This window comes from Talaromyces rugulosus, chromosome II (genome assembly GCF_013368755.1).
Source record: "Talaromyces rugulosus chromosome II, complete sequence".
Classification (NCBI taxonomy): Eukaryota; Fungi; Ascomycota; class Eurotiomycetes; order Eurotiales; family Trichocomaceae; genus Talaromyces; species Talaromyces rugulosus.
In genome coordinates, this window is record NC_049562.1 from 3932755 (window position 1) to 3947364 (window position 14610).

Sequence of the window (14610 nt, forward strand, 5' to 3'; positions counted from 1 at the left end):
CATCTATGTGATGATTAGAGAGAAAAAAACAACCGTTTGAATAATTTTTTTTTCTCATTCTCATCTCTCCCTCCCCATCTTTTTTTATGCGACTTTCCCACAACCGGTTGTCATATCTCGAGTTGGAAAGAAAACACCCAGCAGAGATGATTATAATAAACAAAAAAAAGAAGCTCCCGCACGAATCCACAAAAAGAATAAGAAAAGAAAAAAAAAGTCAAAATACTATTCAACTAATTTTTTATTTCTCCTCTCTAGTACTCGGCGGCGCTGCTCTGGGGGAACTCAAAGACAACGTTGCGGCCGGTCAACCGTCGGTAGACCTCACCGTAAGCATCGAGACGGTGGTCGACACCACCACGCTCCTTCTCGTCGAGGATGACCTTGATGGTCTTGCTGCCGTCCTCCTTGGTGCGGACACGCTTTCCGACAATCTCGACGGGGTAGACAATGTCCGACAGGATGGAGTCGTGCACGGCGGTCAGAGTGCGCGAGCGCGGGCGCTTTTGAGTGAGGGTGTTGCGGGAGCGAGCAGAGCGCTTGGGGCGGGGAAGGATGCGGCGAGAAGCAATGATGATGACATGGCGGTCAGAGAACTTCTTCTCGAGCTCACGGGTGAGGCTGGTTTTATATAATTAGTATGTTGTGTGTGAAACAAGAAAACCCAAATGTTGGCTGGCTGGTGGGCATACCGCTGCTGGATCTTGTGGAAGCCCTGGAGAAGGGGGACAGGGACGAAGATGGCAATGGCCTTCTTGCCGTGGCCGACCTCGATCTGTTGGAAAAATTATCAGTGGTGTTCGATGTTCGATATTCGATATTGAAAACAGATTGAGCGTCTTGAGAAATCGACCAATTCCACACAATTGTAACCACCCTGAAAACGCAATCCAAAAGAGATTAAAAAAATAAAAAGTAACAATAAAAAACCTACCTCGCGAGCAGACACAAACTGCAGAGGGCGCAGAGAAGCCTTCAAGTCCTGGGTGTTGCTCTCCAGGTCGAACAGAGCACTGGCGAGCGAAGACTCCAACTCAGAGGGGCTCGCTCTCGAGGGAGAGTTGGCGGCGATCTTGTTGACGGCAGCCATGATTGTGCGATTGTGCAGGACAGGCTTTGGTGAAAAATCCTGTTGGCGACTGCTGGCTTGTCGGGTGGTCGTGGAGAGAGAAGGGTCGAAAAAACGAAGTTATCGCGGAGCCACGCACACACACACACAAGAGTCGGTGCTCCAATGTGCGTCGATCTCGACGAATCGCTTGGCGGGCCTCTCGCTTAGGCGAATTACTAGTCTATGTTGGGTTAGACCTGACCTATTTGGGACTAGTGGGTCCCGTGATCTGGGTCTTTGGATCTGGCGTTCTATTGGTCAATCTTGCCTGCGGACTCTCTATATCAATGTATTTAGATTTAATCCATAGAATAAGAAGTATTATTGATATCAATTGTCTAACACATGTGATACGGTGGCGATTGACTTGCCGACGGCAGGTCACCTACTAATAGGGACATGAAAAGAACAGGAAAGGAACAAGAAAAAGATCCGAATCGGCGCATGGAAATCAGTCTTCATAAGCATCTCAAAAGGTGATCGATAAAACAACAACAAAATCAACACGCGCATCCTTCCTTGGCCCCCGCAGCGCTGCGGTCGCCGAGGTTGACTCGGGAATCGTCTCCCGACCTGCCTGGCCCAAGAGACGTCTGGCCACCAGCTCCCGGACCCGTCTTTGCGCCCTTGAGATTTGTTTCGGGGATCGCATTGGCGATCGCTGTAAACACTTCTGAGACGTTGAATCCCGTTTTGGCACTGGTCTCGAAGAACAAGAGCCCTTCTTCGTCTGCGTACGTGCTGGCTTCGCGGGTCGAGATCTTGCGCGCATCCGACGTCGCATTGTCATTGTCCTCGCCGTCGTCGACATCATTATTCTCGCCACCGCCTGTTTCGTCGTCTGCGTCTGCGTCTGGGCCCGGCGCGCCGTTGTCAGCTGTGTCAGCAGCAGACGTTGCGGTCGCTGCCTCGTCGCCGTCGCCGCCCCCGGAGCTGGTGAGATCGAGTTTGTTTCCCACGAGCGCGATGACGATGCCGGGGCTGGCTTGGCGTTGGAGCTCGGCGACCCAGTGCTTTGCTTTCACCAGTGACGAGGGCTTTGTCAAGTCATATACAACGAGAGCGGCCTGGGCGTTTCGGTAGTACATTGGCGCCAGCGAGGCAAACCGTTCTTGTCCCGCGGTATCCCAGATTTCGAATTTGATTGTTCGTGTCGGTAGCGAGCATTTTTGAGTCAGGAAAGCGGCTGTAAAGAATTAGTAAATTCATATCATATCGATAGATAGATAAAGGACAATAGTAGTGGATCAAAGTACATACCGCCGATTGTAGGTTCCTTGTTCTCCTGAAAGTCATTGTTCACAAATCGCAGAACCAGCGACGACTATCCGCACGTTGTGTCAGCCAGTATCGACAAGAATATCCTCATCTTCAGATCATACCTTTCCGACAGCCGCCTCGCCGAGTAGCACGAGCTTGACACTGCTGCTCGGCTTCGGGCCAGCTGGGGCTGAGTCTGACATGGTTGCTTAATAGCAAGTGTATTATTCTTTTTTGGTTCAAGACGTGTGTGTCAGGCAGATATAGCGCGGTGAAATATATAATTCGCAGAATTTGCCGGGTTGGCCGGGGTTGGTTGTTTGTTATCGCCACTCGAAATATAATGGTCAGCCGGGCGGCGTATCAAGAGGGTAATCGGCGAGCTGAATAAAAAGAGTTGTTTGTTTGCTTGACGGAAATCCGGCCCCAAGTGGTAAGCATGCAATAAATTAAAAAACAAGTTTCGTGGTTCGACTGTGTTAAATACGAACAAAGCCTGAATGAAGGACAGCAACTCCCAGGCAGCCTGATTAATAGGGAGCTTTGCGCGCCGGTGACGGCCCTCGTCGGGACGTCGTCTTGGATAGAGCTGGCGGGGCTAGTACAAAAGCAGGCATAGTGCGGTGGGCGGCACGTGATCTGGCCTGCACTTTTTTAATTATAGCAACAACATCAACATCAACAAGATGTAAATGTGTATATGACTATTTGAATTTTTCGGGTTACCTCGGTAGAATAGTTGTCTCAACCCGACACGATCGTAATCTTCAATTCGGATTCTTCCGTCACTTCCACTCAGACAGATTATTAGGGGTTAAGAGTCAAACGGATAAGGCAAGCTGACATCATCGTCATCATCAAGGTGATACGAGATACGAGGAACATTCCAGAGCATGGCCGTTTACGCCTTTAGCAGAAGAAGATGTTGCTATTTTTGTACATTGTTAGTATATAGCACCCCGGTCATGTTTCCTCAGCAGATCAAACGAACATCACAATGCAGTTGACAATCCTTTTTTATTTTAATTTGCAAGGATAATCAATACGAACGAATCTATTATACATGTCTCTGATCGATCAAACGCTGGCCCGCGGATTGATAAGTTCCGATATTCCTGGGCTTGTGCAGTGAAAAAAAAAATACTTATTTTAAATCAGACCGGATTTTGTCTGTACAACGTAACACCAACACACAAACACAAACACACCTGGCAAGCACTACGCCAACGACCTTTGTTTCCGGAATGGTGGGCAGTCCCGACCAGAATAAAATCCAAATAGTTCGGGGAATTACGAAAACGAGATCCGCCCCCTCAGCGAAAGCAGTCGGTTCGGAAATTTAGATGAACGTGTGTTTGCAACAATGCAAACACGTAGGGAACTGGACAATGAACCCACCCAAGCTAGTCTCTGCTTGAAGTCGGTCTAGATGGGCCGATTAAGCTAGATACAATGAATGATAATACTGATAACGATAATGGCATAAATTAAAGCTGAAATATAGTAATATAGTAGTAGACAAACCAAAAGGACCAGCCCTAGATGCAATCAAAATGTGACGTCGTGATACATGCCCTCCAAAAAAATCCAAAATCCTCCATGATTAAAAAAACATAATAAAAAACATCCAAACGACGCAGATCGGTGATCAAGAAAATCAACCAACTCTGCTGCATTTCCAAAAATTGTACATGAGTATCTCCAAGTCGACGGCAAAGAAGCAGAAAGAAAAAAATGCAGAAAAAAAGGTTGACTGTGAAGTCGAGGTTCTAAATAATAATAATAAAAATCCTGGTATATCCCATGCTTGCCATGATAACTGTCCCGTCTATAGTCGAACGCCGTGGTGTAAAATCAGATCCCGTAGATAATGAAATAATAAAAGACTTTTTAGCAACGTCGCAACGGAAAAAAGGAAAACGAAGCACCGATCAACTGGGGCGTGCCGAACTGGAATCGCCGGGGAAAAATGATCGAGCTCAAAAAACGGAATGGTGGTACAGTCGCATTCGAAAAAGGCACGATTAAAAAGAAATCTATGTCGGGAGTAAAAGAAGGCCAGTCCGTGGAAAGTGACTGGCGAGTCACTCTAAGAAGAGAGAAGGACGGTCTAACAGAGGTGTAAGAATAAGGATCATCAACCGGGGTGAGGAACGAGCTAACATACCGAACCGGACTGCACGTATACAGGTGCTCGACATAAGTTGAGAAGGCGAGCACCAGGGCAGCCGTGAGGCAGTCGTAGTATCGACGGGAGTTGGCTCATCCGCTCCAGATGTTCGGCGATGATAGGATTTCATCTATCGGCGAGACGGAGGAGGTGGAGGAGCACCGGGTTTTTTGACTCCGGTAGTGTCGTAGGCGCCACGGCCCATGTTTGTTGCGGAGAGATCTCGGACAATCATTGTGAAGCTGGAGTGGGAAATCGCCGTGTCAGTCGAGTTCAGATGCATCCCTTGCGAGAGAGTCGCGACTGTGTTCGATGTGGGTGGTTGAGATAGTTGAATGTTGTGGGAACGAGAAAGGGGTGGAGAGAAGGGCGCGGCAGGTGTATTTATACAGGTCGACCAGTGATAAAAACTCACCTTATGTAATGCGAGAGTACTCAACAGAGAGATAAAAAAAAAAGTAAAGAGAATGTGGTGACGGGTTGATGGAACCAACGGCCGACTGGACAGCACAGCAAAAGCTGAGCAACGACAAAATGAATGACAGGCCTGGTTGCAAGACAAGGCAGGGTCCCAGGAAGGTTGTGCAGCCGGGCAGAAGGCAGTCTTTTTGAAGGTTCCCTGCAGTTCCGGCAAGTCGGGTGGCACCTAGGGAGATGTTCGGTTTGCTTTTAGGCAGGAATGTGAGGCAAACCGGGCTGGTGGGTGGGAGGCCAGGGATGGACAGGTCTCGGAGGATGCAATTCGTCGATGTGATATGGCGTGCTGCAGACTGAGTTTATCAGGTATTTTTGTTTTTTTTTTCTGATTTCAAACAGATCTGACAGGGTTTCCTTTCTTTTTCTGGGAAGAAAAAGAGAAAGAGAAACAAGGATAGGCAAGGAGGCGCGCGGCCGGGTACGTGTAACACGGAGTTGGAACAAGTAGTCTGCAGAAGATGATGTATCGCAAGGAGGTCGACTGGGAGGCAGGTATATGTACTGGGAGGTCGGCCCAGAGTAGACGGGAAACAACCGAGTTGATGAGACAAGACAGATAGACAGAAAAAAAGGAATGACGATGGCAAACAAAAAGCAACACGCACAAAAGCAAAAAGCAGAGCAATCACAAGGCGAACGCAGAAATGTTGCCGGAAGGGGGAGCTCTAGCGTTGATATATTTTTTTTTTTTTCACTTTTCGGGCCCTTTTCGCGCCCCTGCCCAAGGCTCCTCCCAAACCCAATAATCGGAGCAGGGGAAATTGATCGCAAATAACAATCATCAATCTAGGCGCTTCGGGCCTAGTTGTTATCCGGCGCTAACCCTACAATCGACTAGTGGGGTACCTGGTTTATTACAATTTACGTGTGTGGGTATTTCCGCGCTAGTAGCAAAAGGCGGACCCGGGGGACAGGAACGTACCGCAACGGCGATGGCGAGTGGGGCCATCGCCCATCGGCGCAATCCTGCCTGGCCCGCTTCGCCCAATCGCACTGCGAGTCCAGCCCCCCCTGGCGGCTGCGCTTGGCCCGGACCGGCCTAGCGCCTGCGTTCCCGCCGGGCCCACTTGTTCCAGTGGGCTGCGCACCGCTAGTCCGTTTATGGTAAGATGCCGAAATACACAAAACCCCACCCGGCTGTAGTCGCTGCTTTCCTCCTTGGGCCAAGCGCCGCGCCCTGTGGGGCCATTGGAACCCGAGGCTTACTCCTATTATTATTATTTACTAACAATACACTCATAATACTCTGTTCCTACTCCGGGATATCTCAGCGCTGGGTTGACATCCCTGCTAGACCCGCCCGTTGCACTCTATCATTCATCCCATGTCAAAGCTGACCGAGTGATTCATCCAATGCAGAGCACTGGCAACCCTGCTATAGTTGGTTTGTACGTACGCAGCAGTTGGCCAAATCCAGCTATCAACCCCCCTCAACATTACGGAGTAAGAACAGGGCGACCCAGATACAGACAACGCGGGATGGGATCACTGATTGTAAATACAAATAGTAACAATGACCAGCGTTGGCGGGTGGCCTCAATAGTGATTATTGGCTTATCCGGCCCCTTTTCCACACACCACACACCACACCCCCCTTTCCAAAGCCACCGTCAAATCACCGTGTCAAGTACGGAGGGCTCTGTACTCTCGCGTACTCGCAATAATTCCTTGATCCTGTCAAATGATATAATTCAATGCCTGTCTGGTAAATTCCCTCGTTCCAGCAGGATTTACCATGACCGCCACCGTTGGCCGTGTCAGGCCCAGGGGAGTGCCGGCAGCGTGTTGACAGGGATGGCTTGCGGGATGGGGGCTGAAGAAGCTTATCGTCATGGCAATACAGAAACACACCTTTTTTTTTTTTTTTTTTTTTTTTCCCATAAGTACGTAATATTTCTTCTTTTGGCGTACAGAGTACTACCGATGCCACGCGATAATTCCGTAGAAGTTTAAACGCTACACAGAGCGATTCCCAACTAAGTAATGGATCATTCTGATGGATTCTTTTTGAACAACGGGGACCAAAATCCCGGTGGTTGGTTCCACTAGTCTCGCGTGGCTCTCCCCCAGCCTGCTACGTTACCGTACGTTGCAGGCCCCATCGAACCAGACGATCATAGACGATTCCAGTGCGACTAGGCTACTAACTCGGTAGCACGGTAATTGGGTGCGACATGCCAGGGTGGCCTTGGAACGGAAACATGGAAGAGGCCGACTTACGACTCCGTGTTACAAGTTGTACAGAAGAAGAGAGAGAGATCAAAAAAAAAAAAAAAAAAAAAGAAAGGCTGCATCCTGCAAGCCGCTGCAGCCCTAATAGTAGTAGAGATCGTCTGCGATGCCACTAGGAAAGCGCCCGCATGCAACCTGCTTCTGGGCCGCTTCTAGCTTTTCGACGCGGAAATTTGCCGGGGACACACTGGATAGAGTCCGGGGTGCAGGGATAAATAATAATGTATTTAATAGATTATGACAGGTGTACTCTGTATATACGGCCAATATGGAGGATTTGTTTTCCAAACCCGGAGTATTATTACGTATGAATCCTGCAGTCACATCTCCGATTGCATATTACATGTGTTAACTTACCCCGTACAGGGTCGTACAAGTACATGTGATAATAAATTACTAATAATAACAATCCTCGGCTGCGGGAACAAAGCCTGCGCGTTCTAGAAGTTTGCGGTTTGTACTAGCATGAACGACCAGGATATCACGTGCGGCGCTCTGGGCAATGTCGCAATGATCGAGCCGGCAATTGCCGCGTCCATGCTTCAACGGTGACTCTGACTCCCTCCAGGGTCTAGGCTGCCACGAAACGAGGTTATGCCTCAGTCTACGAATACATGTACGTATGTACTATGTACTGACACGTCTCCCAGCGTCTTGGCTTCTGTCAGTTATTATTGAGTCCCAAGTCCGACTGACTCCCGATCGATCGATCCGGCCGGAAACTTGTCAACAAGCAAACCCAAAAGCAAGGAAACGCACACACATACAGCAATAATAATGACCACCCGGGAACGCACAATGAAAACTCTGCAAGAAAAAGAAAATTAAAAAGTGAGACAGCGCGGCGGATCGCCAATGGAAGAGAACCCGACTGGCAGATCACCAACCCGGCGGCTTGGTCCTTGGTCCCTGACCGCGTACCTGCAGCAGGCTGCAGCGCGATGCATGACCCGCCATGCAAGGTACAAAGCCTATACATCAGCTATCGGTAATCAGCTATATCAGGCGTGGCATATACTACACTAGCAGCTGTGGTGTCCACCCGGTACTGCGAGAATTTCCCCGTCGACTTGCTTGTCGTTCCCCATCATACGGAGTATTTGAGTCCGTCAACTTCTGCCATCCAGCGGAGTATTTCCGACCGTACTAAGTACTACTACCGATGTACTACGGAGTCTTACTACTCAACAGTTAATACTTGCCAGCCTCCCAACTGATCAGACTGATCAACATATCGACCAGAAAAATAAAATAACTGACTCATTGACAGCCAGCCATGGACATGTCAAAAGTTAGAACGAACTGGACACTAGCGGCTGCGATTGACTCGTATACGACCGGGGGAATCCCGTTCATTTCCGCCAGTGTTGGTCGCCATTTAATATTCTCCCCTGAAGCCTCATTTGAGCACGGCTTGCAAGCTTTGGCAAGGAACCTTGAATTTTTCTTATTGGTTTTATTATTGCATTATACTTTTTTATTATTAAAAAAACTATGGATAATTAGCGTTCCCAAGACAACGGTCGAAGTCGACGGTCTTGCTGAGGCGTGCTCGCCCAGGCCAAGCCCGGCCCGCGGACGCGCTTCCGCGGTCCTTTTTTTCTGCTCCCCCAAAGTTGGTACCTTTTTTGCGACTATTTTAGCCTTTGTTGGTGGTATTTTACTATCCGTGTCGATCACTCTTGGGCTTGTTGGGAAAATCGCTGCTTTTGGTGGTTGGTTTTTTATTTTTTATTTTTTAATGCGGTGCCCAAATTGTGGGCTGGTCGATCCAGCAGTATGGTAACTACGTGGTACACGCACGGAGTACGGAGATTCCATATTATCAGTATTCTGATCGCTGTCTAGTGACATGACTAGTATTACTATATTGTCTCCGAGAATCTGACACTGAGACACTGACAGAAAAAAATCCTGCTGCACTAACATTCTCTGTTTTGTGAGTTTGAAGCCATCGGATTGCCCCTTTTGGGACCGTTGGGGGAACATCCCTGGACGCCACATTCTTAGCGACATCTCATCTATCAGAGGAATCACTTATCATGTCAGGCCACGGAATCGTACTGCATCCTCCTCGGCAGTCCCGTCGAATTGTAAGTAATGTTGATGTAATGACCGCATCAGAAGGATCGTAAATGTCGCCGTACCGAAGGACAGGATTGAGCCGATTGACTTGCAGCATGGCGAGATTAAACACGGAGGGTACTTGATTAGGCATTATTATTGTCAATGCTTCAGCCTCCTTCCAGGTCCCGCAAGGAGCGCGTGAAAGTACTACTAATATTATTACTATTGCATACGTGGATCATATTAATATCAGGTCATTTTCATCCGCGGTCTTCATTTGGAAACTCTGACGGGCCGACCCGACCATCCAAAGTTCATGTTTCAACTTTACACTACCACCTACCTCTTACTACTTAGTATTCCGAAACGCATTTTGAGTTTGCCAACAAGATAATCCACTACGACGTTGTAATAATGTGCTAGCTGATTCTATCATCGTGCGACTTTTGATCGCCTGATCGACAAATGATATCATGCTCTTGTTGCCACCAATTTGCCACTGGATTATCATCTCCCTCGTCCAATCAACATGCATGGGGGTCATTAAGGCGTGATAATACTTTACAACAGCTTGATCCACTCTGACAATCCTACTCATATCTTCATATGGTTGACGCTGTGATAAGCCATTTGGAACTGCGCAAATCAGTCTCTAAACCCCAAACAAAGTAAGTGAGTGTAGTTCAACTCACCTGCTCGTCCGTCTGGCAGATCAGCACCCGCGGTTTCGCTTCTTTCTTGTCCGATGAATAATCTCTCGTCAGATCCGTGACAGGCTTGTCGTCTTCGGCGCCGTGGCTGTTTCGCTGCGCGTCCAGATCGAATCCAAGGCTGCTGCATTCTTGCGTCACTGCTTGTCGCAGCAGTGCGCTTTTTTCTCCAATACCTCCGGCAAACACCAGGGCGTCTACGCGGCCGCGCAACTTGACAAAATAGTTGCCCACGAACCCGCAGATTCGGTCGACCAGAATGTCGAATGCGAGTCGGTGGTTCTCTGTGGGTGGGTTGTCGACGGCGATTTGTGAGAAGTCTGTCGTTCCAGTGAGGCCTTTCCAGCCGCTCTTTTTGTTAAGGATTTCCTCTGCCTAGGGAAATTTTAGTTGCTGCTGCTGCTATAGATCGGCAACTTACTGTACTAATGTGCATCTCCTTGGTGCTAGCCGGACTCAAGCTACTGGCTTCGCTTGTATAATGAAACACCAAGCTAGAACTGCATCAGTCATAATTCCTAACTGCGTGTTTCACACACCCACCTTGGATCGACATCCCCGCTTCGAGTCGCACCGGGCAATCCTGCCAAAGGAGTCAACCCCATACTAACAATCCAGGATTAGAGCCATTTCCCAAGATGTAAAAGGTCTTGTCTCTCTTACGAAGTGTCTATAGACTTCCCCGCCTTGATAGCGCACACCGAAGCCCCGCTCCCAATGTGCATGACTATCAGGTTTGTATCCTGTTGCGGTTTCCCCAAAAACTCCGCGACAGACCGGAGTATGAAGGCGTAGCTAATACCGTGAAACCCGTACTTGCGCAGCTTGTTTCGTGTCGCCACCTCCTGGTCAATCGCATAAGTGCGGACATGCTTGGGTAAAGTGTGGTGAAAGGCCGAGTCAAAGTGTGCAATGTTTTTGACGTTTGGCAGCTCTTGTCTGCATTTGCGAATGATTTCGAGCGCGGGGAAGTTGTGTCTACTGTGGTTAGCCTTTTCCTCCTCCTCATTGTCTAAGCTGCTTCATACAGAGGAGCAAGGTCTTCGATTTTCTTTAGATTGTGGTACGTTTCGTCATTGATCTCAATAGCCTGCGTGTAATCCCCTCCATGGACGATGCGGTGGCAGATGAATACTACATCGTCCATGCCAGCCAATTGTGCTAGATCAGAGTCGGTCAGACATCGTCGTAGCAAATACTTGAACGCATCCGGCGGCGTCCCCAGGCTCTCTTTTAGCTGCTCCTTCTTTTTGCTGGTTGCTGTGCTGTATTTGAGTGTCTGTGGTGGCGATGTGATGCCAGAGACTTGGGCGTCGAGCACCGCGACTGGCGGGTTCTCCAGCTTGTAGAATGTCGCTTTCACGGACGAGGACCCCGCGTTAACGGAAAGGATGATTCGCGGCATTTTAATTGCCAGGTAAATAGTTCACAAATGATTACAATTAAGTTGGTATTTGAAAAGAATCTCTTTGATGCACTCATGTTGTTGAACAGTACAGCTCAGCTTGTCCGACGAAATGATGACGTACCAGCTTGACATTGACATCACCACAACAGCATTATCGCATGCAGCCCTCCTGCCTTGCACACTAGCATTTTTCCCCTTAAAATAACTTCTTCTGTGTAAATCAAAACACATCAATTGATGTTTACAATAGTTTCTCGCCAGGTCTCTCAATATGCCCGGCGAAATAATAGATCGACCAAACCCTGAGCCTATGCCGTCTGACCTGCCTGACCTGCTCGATGCATTGATGGTCAGGCTGGACTATGTCCGGCTCGAGCAGAGGGATTACGATGCGTTGATGGCGTATCGTCGCGCGGCATGCTATATAGCTGCTGGTTGGTGATGGGTCCCTAGCGACTAATTGATTTTTGCTGACGGTGCGTGTTTGTAGCTATGATATTCCTACAAGATAATGTGTATTTGAAGCGAGACTTGAAATTCAACGACATCAAGCCTCGATTGTTGGGTCAGTTCCACTTCTTTTTCCCAAGCCCTGATAGTTTGAAGAGCACTAGAATCTAACTGATGCAGGCCACTGGGGAACATGTCCCGGCCTCATCCTCGTCTACTCGCATCTCAACTACTTGATCTCAAAGTATGACTACGACATGCTGTACGTCGTCGGTCCCGGCCACGGCGCCCCTGCAATCCTGGCCTGCCTGTGGCTAGAAGGCTCGATGGAGAAGTTCTATCCTCAATTCTCGAGAGACGCCGACGGACTCGCCCGTTTGATATCAACGTTTAGCACCACCGGGGGCCCGCCTAGGTATATTCTACTTTCTATCTCCACTGTTACTATCTGCTGATTCTCCCCAAGTCATATCAATGCGGAAACTCCAGGGGCCATTCACGAGGGCGGGGAGCTTGGATACGCGCTGGCCGTTTCATTCGGCGCCGCCATGGACAATCCAGACCTGATCGTCACATGTGTGATTGGCGACGGCGAGGCCGAGTCAGGGCCAACAGCAACGTATGATTTCAGTTATCTATTTTTACATAACTAGGACTAACTTGTGAAACTTGTGCAGGAGCTGGCATGCAGTGAAATTCCTCGACCCCAAAGAGTCCGGCGCCGTGCTGCCAATCTTGCATTTAAATGGCTTCAAGATTAGCGAGAGGACGGTGTTTGGCTGCATGGACGATCGGGAACTGACCGCGCTGTTTGTGGGATACGGCTACCAGCCACGTTTTGTCGAAAGTCTCGATGATATCGACACAGACTTACATACGTCAATGGTCTGGGCGGTGGGCGAGATTCGCAATATCCAAAAGGCTGCTCGGCAGGGGAGACCGATTCACAAGCCTAGATGGCCTGTGTTGATTCTGCGGACGCCAAAGGTGTGTAATCTTCCTTCTCCCAGGTGAAATGGCTATACCTTATTGTTAACGGACAACAGGGATGGTCAGGTCCAAAGAAAATACATGGGCAGTTCATCGAAGGATCCTTCCATTCGCATCAGGTTCCTCTCCCCAAGGCCAAGAAAGACAAGGAAGAGCTGGAGGCGCTTCAAGCCTGGCTCGCATCCTACGAGCCTAATGAAATCTTCAATAGCAAAGGAGGCCCCATCGACGAAATAACATCAGTCATCCCCAAAAACGACAAGAAGAGACTCGGTCAGCGCGCTGAATCTTACTGCAGCTATTACCCTCTCGACCTGCCGGACTGGAGGCCACTGGCAGTCGTCAAGGGCGGGTATGAGAGCTCGATGAAGGCGATTGCAAAGTTAATCGACCAGGTGTTTATCAAAAACCCTCACACGGCCCGCCTTTTCAGTCCAGACGAGCTCGAGAGTAACAAGCTCGACGAGGCTTTGGCGCATACTGGACGCAACTTTCAGTGGGATCAATACTCGAGAAACCAGGGCGGCCGCGTAATCGAAGTGCTGAGCGAGCACATGTGCCAGGGCTTCATGCAGGGCTACACCTTGACCGGCCGGACGGGCATATTCCCGACGTATGAGAGTTTCCTGGGAATTGTTCATACGATGATGGTGCAATACAGCAAGTTCTGCAAACTGGTAAGACATCTTGACGAGCAGGATGAGTAAGTAGCATGATAGAAAATTAACAGAAACACAGGCCCGAGAAACAAATTGGCACTGCGATGTCGCCAGTATCAACTACATCGAGACCAGCACCTGGACTAGACAAGAGCACAATGGCTTCTCCCACCAGAACCCATCGTTTATCGGCGCAGTGCTCAAACTCAAGCCGTTCGCAGCCCGAGTCTACCTGCCACCGGACGCCAACACCTTCCTATCCACGCTGCATCACTGTCTCGGCTCAAAAAACTACATCAACCTGATGGTTGGATCCAAGCAGCCGACCCCGGTCTTCCTCAGTCCCGAAGAGGCCGAGAATCACTGTCGTGCGGGAGCATCCGTCTGGCGATTCTGCAGTACCGACCAGGGCTTAAACCCAGACGTCGTCCTGGTCGGTATCGGCACCGAGCTCATGTTCGAGGTCATTTATGCGGCAGCGATCTTGAGACAGCGCATCCCCGACCTACGAGTCCGCGTCGTCAACGTGACGGACCTGATGGTCCTTGATACAGCGGGCTCGCATCCTCACGCACTCTCTGACGACGGCTTTGACTCGTTGTTCACACCGAATGTGCCCGTTCATTTCAACTATCACGGCTACAACACCGAGTTGCAAGGGCTTTTGTTCGGCAGGGAGCGTCTGGAACGCGTCACGATTGCCGGATATATAGAAGAAGGCTCGACCACGACCCCGTTCGATATGATGCTCGTCAACAATGTCTCGCGCTTCCATGTTGCAGAGGTCGCAGTGCGCGGTGCGGCCAAGCGGAATGAAAAGGTGGGTGTGAGACAGCAGGAATTGCTGAGCGAGTTGGCGTCGGATATCAAAGCGACCAAGAAATATATTTTGCAGCATCGCAACGGTGAGTACTCCTTACACAAGTTGTTTTGTTGTTGTTTGACTGACTAGTTCGACATGTAGATCCGGAGGATATGTATTCCATGCCCAAGTTTGACTAGATTTAATCCAATGTAGATAGATCAGAATGAACACTATTAGACTATTCTTCCATATGTCGCTAAACAGCATTTTT

At 49.2% G+C, this 14610-nt stretch overlaps 4 protein-coding genes across 4 annotated transcripts; 1 reads left to right on the forward strand and 3 right to left on the reverse strand.

The window, feature by feature from the left end:
- Positions 1-254: 254 nt before the first annotated feature.
- Positions 255-1090, reverse strand: TRUGW13939_03824 (uncharacterized protein; the record flags this gene model as incomplete). The annotated part of the gene is made up of 3 exons (XM_035487003.1): positions 255-621; positions 693-775; positions 935-1090. The coding sequence occupies 3 exons, from the start codon at positions 1088-1090 to the stop codon at positions 255-257; spliced, it is 606 nt and encodes a 201-aa protein (XP_035342896.1).
- Positions 1091-1611: 521 nt separating this feature from the next.
- On the reverse strand, positions 1612-2574 carry TRUGW13939_03825 (uncharacterized protein; the record flags this gene model as incomplete). The annotated part of the gene is made up of 3 exons (XM_035487004.1): positions 1612-2297; positions 2372-2435; positions 2494-2574. 3 exons carry the CDS (start codon positions 2572-2574, stop codon positions 1612-1614), a joined length of 831 nt encoding a protein of 276 aa, XP_035342897.1.
- A 7337-nt stretch (positions 2575-9911) lies between these two features.
- Positions 9912-11432, reverse strand: TRUGW13939_03826 (uncharacterized protein; the record flags this gene model as incomplete). Its single annotated transcript, XM_035487005.1, has 6 exons — positions 9912-9953; positions 10010-10402; positions 10449-10521; positions 10571-10633; positions 10691-11005; positions 11056-11432. The coding sequence occupies 6 exons, from the start codon at positions 11430-11432 to the stop codon at positions 9912-9914; spliced, it is 1263 nt and encodes a 420-aa protein (XP_035342898.1).
- Positions 11433-11706: 274 nt separating this feature from the next.
- On the forward strand, positions 11707-14536 carry TRUGW13939_03827 (uncharacterized protein; the record flags this gene model as incomplete). Its single annotated transcript, XM_035487006.1, has 8 exons — positions 11707-11869; positions 11926-12000; positions 12066-12300; positions 12352-12504; positions 12563-12872; positions 12932-13552; positions 13614-14439; positions 14499-14536. The coding sequence occupies 8 exons, from the start codon at positions 11707-11709 to the stop codon at positions 14534-14536; spliced, it is 2421 nt and encodes an 806-aa protein (XP_035342899.1).
- Positions 14537-14610: the final 74 nt, after the last annotated feature.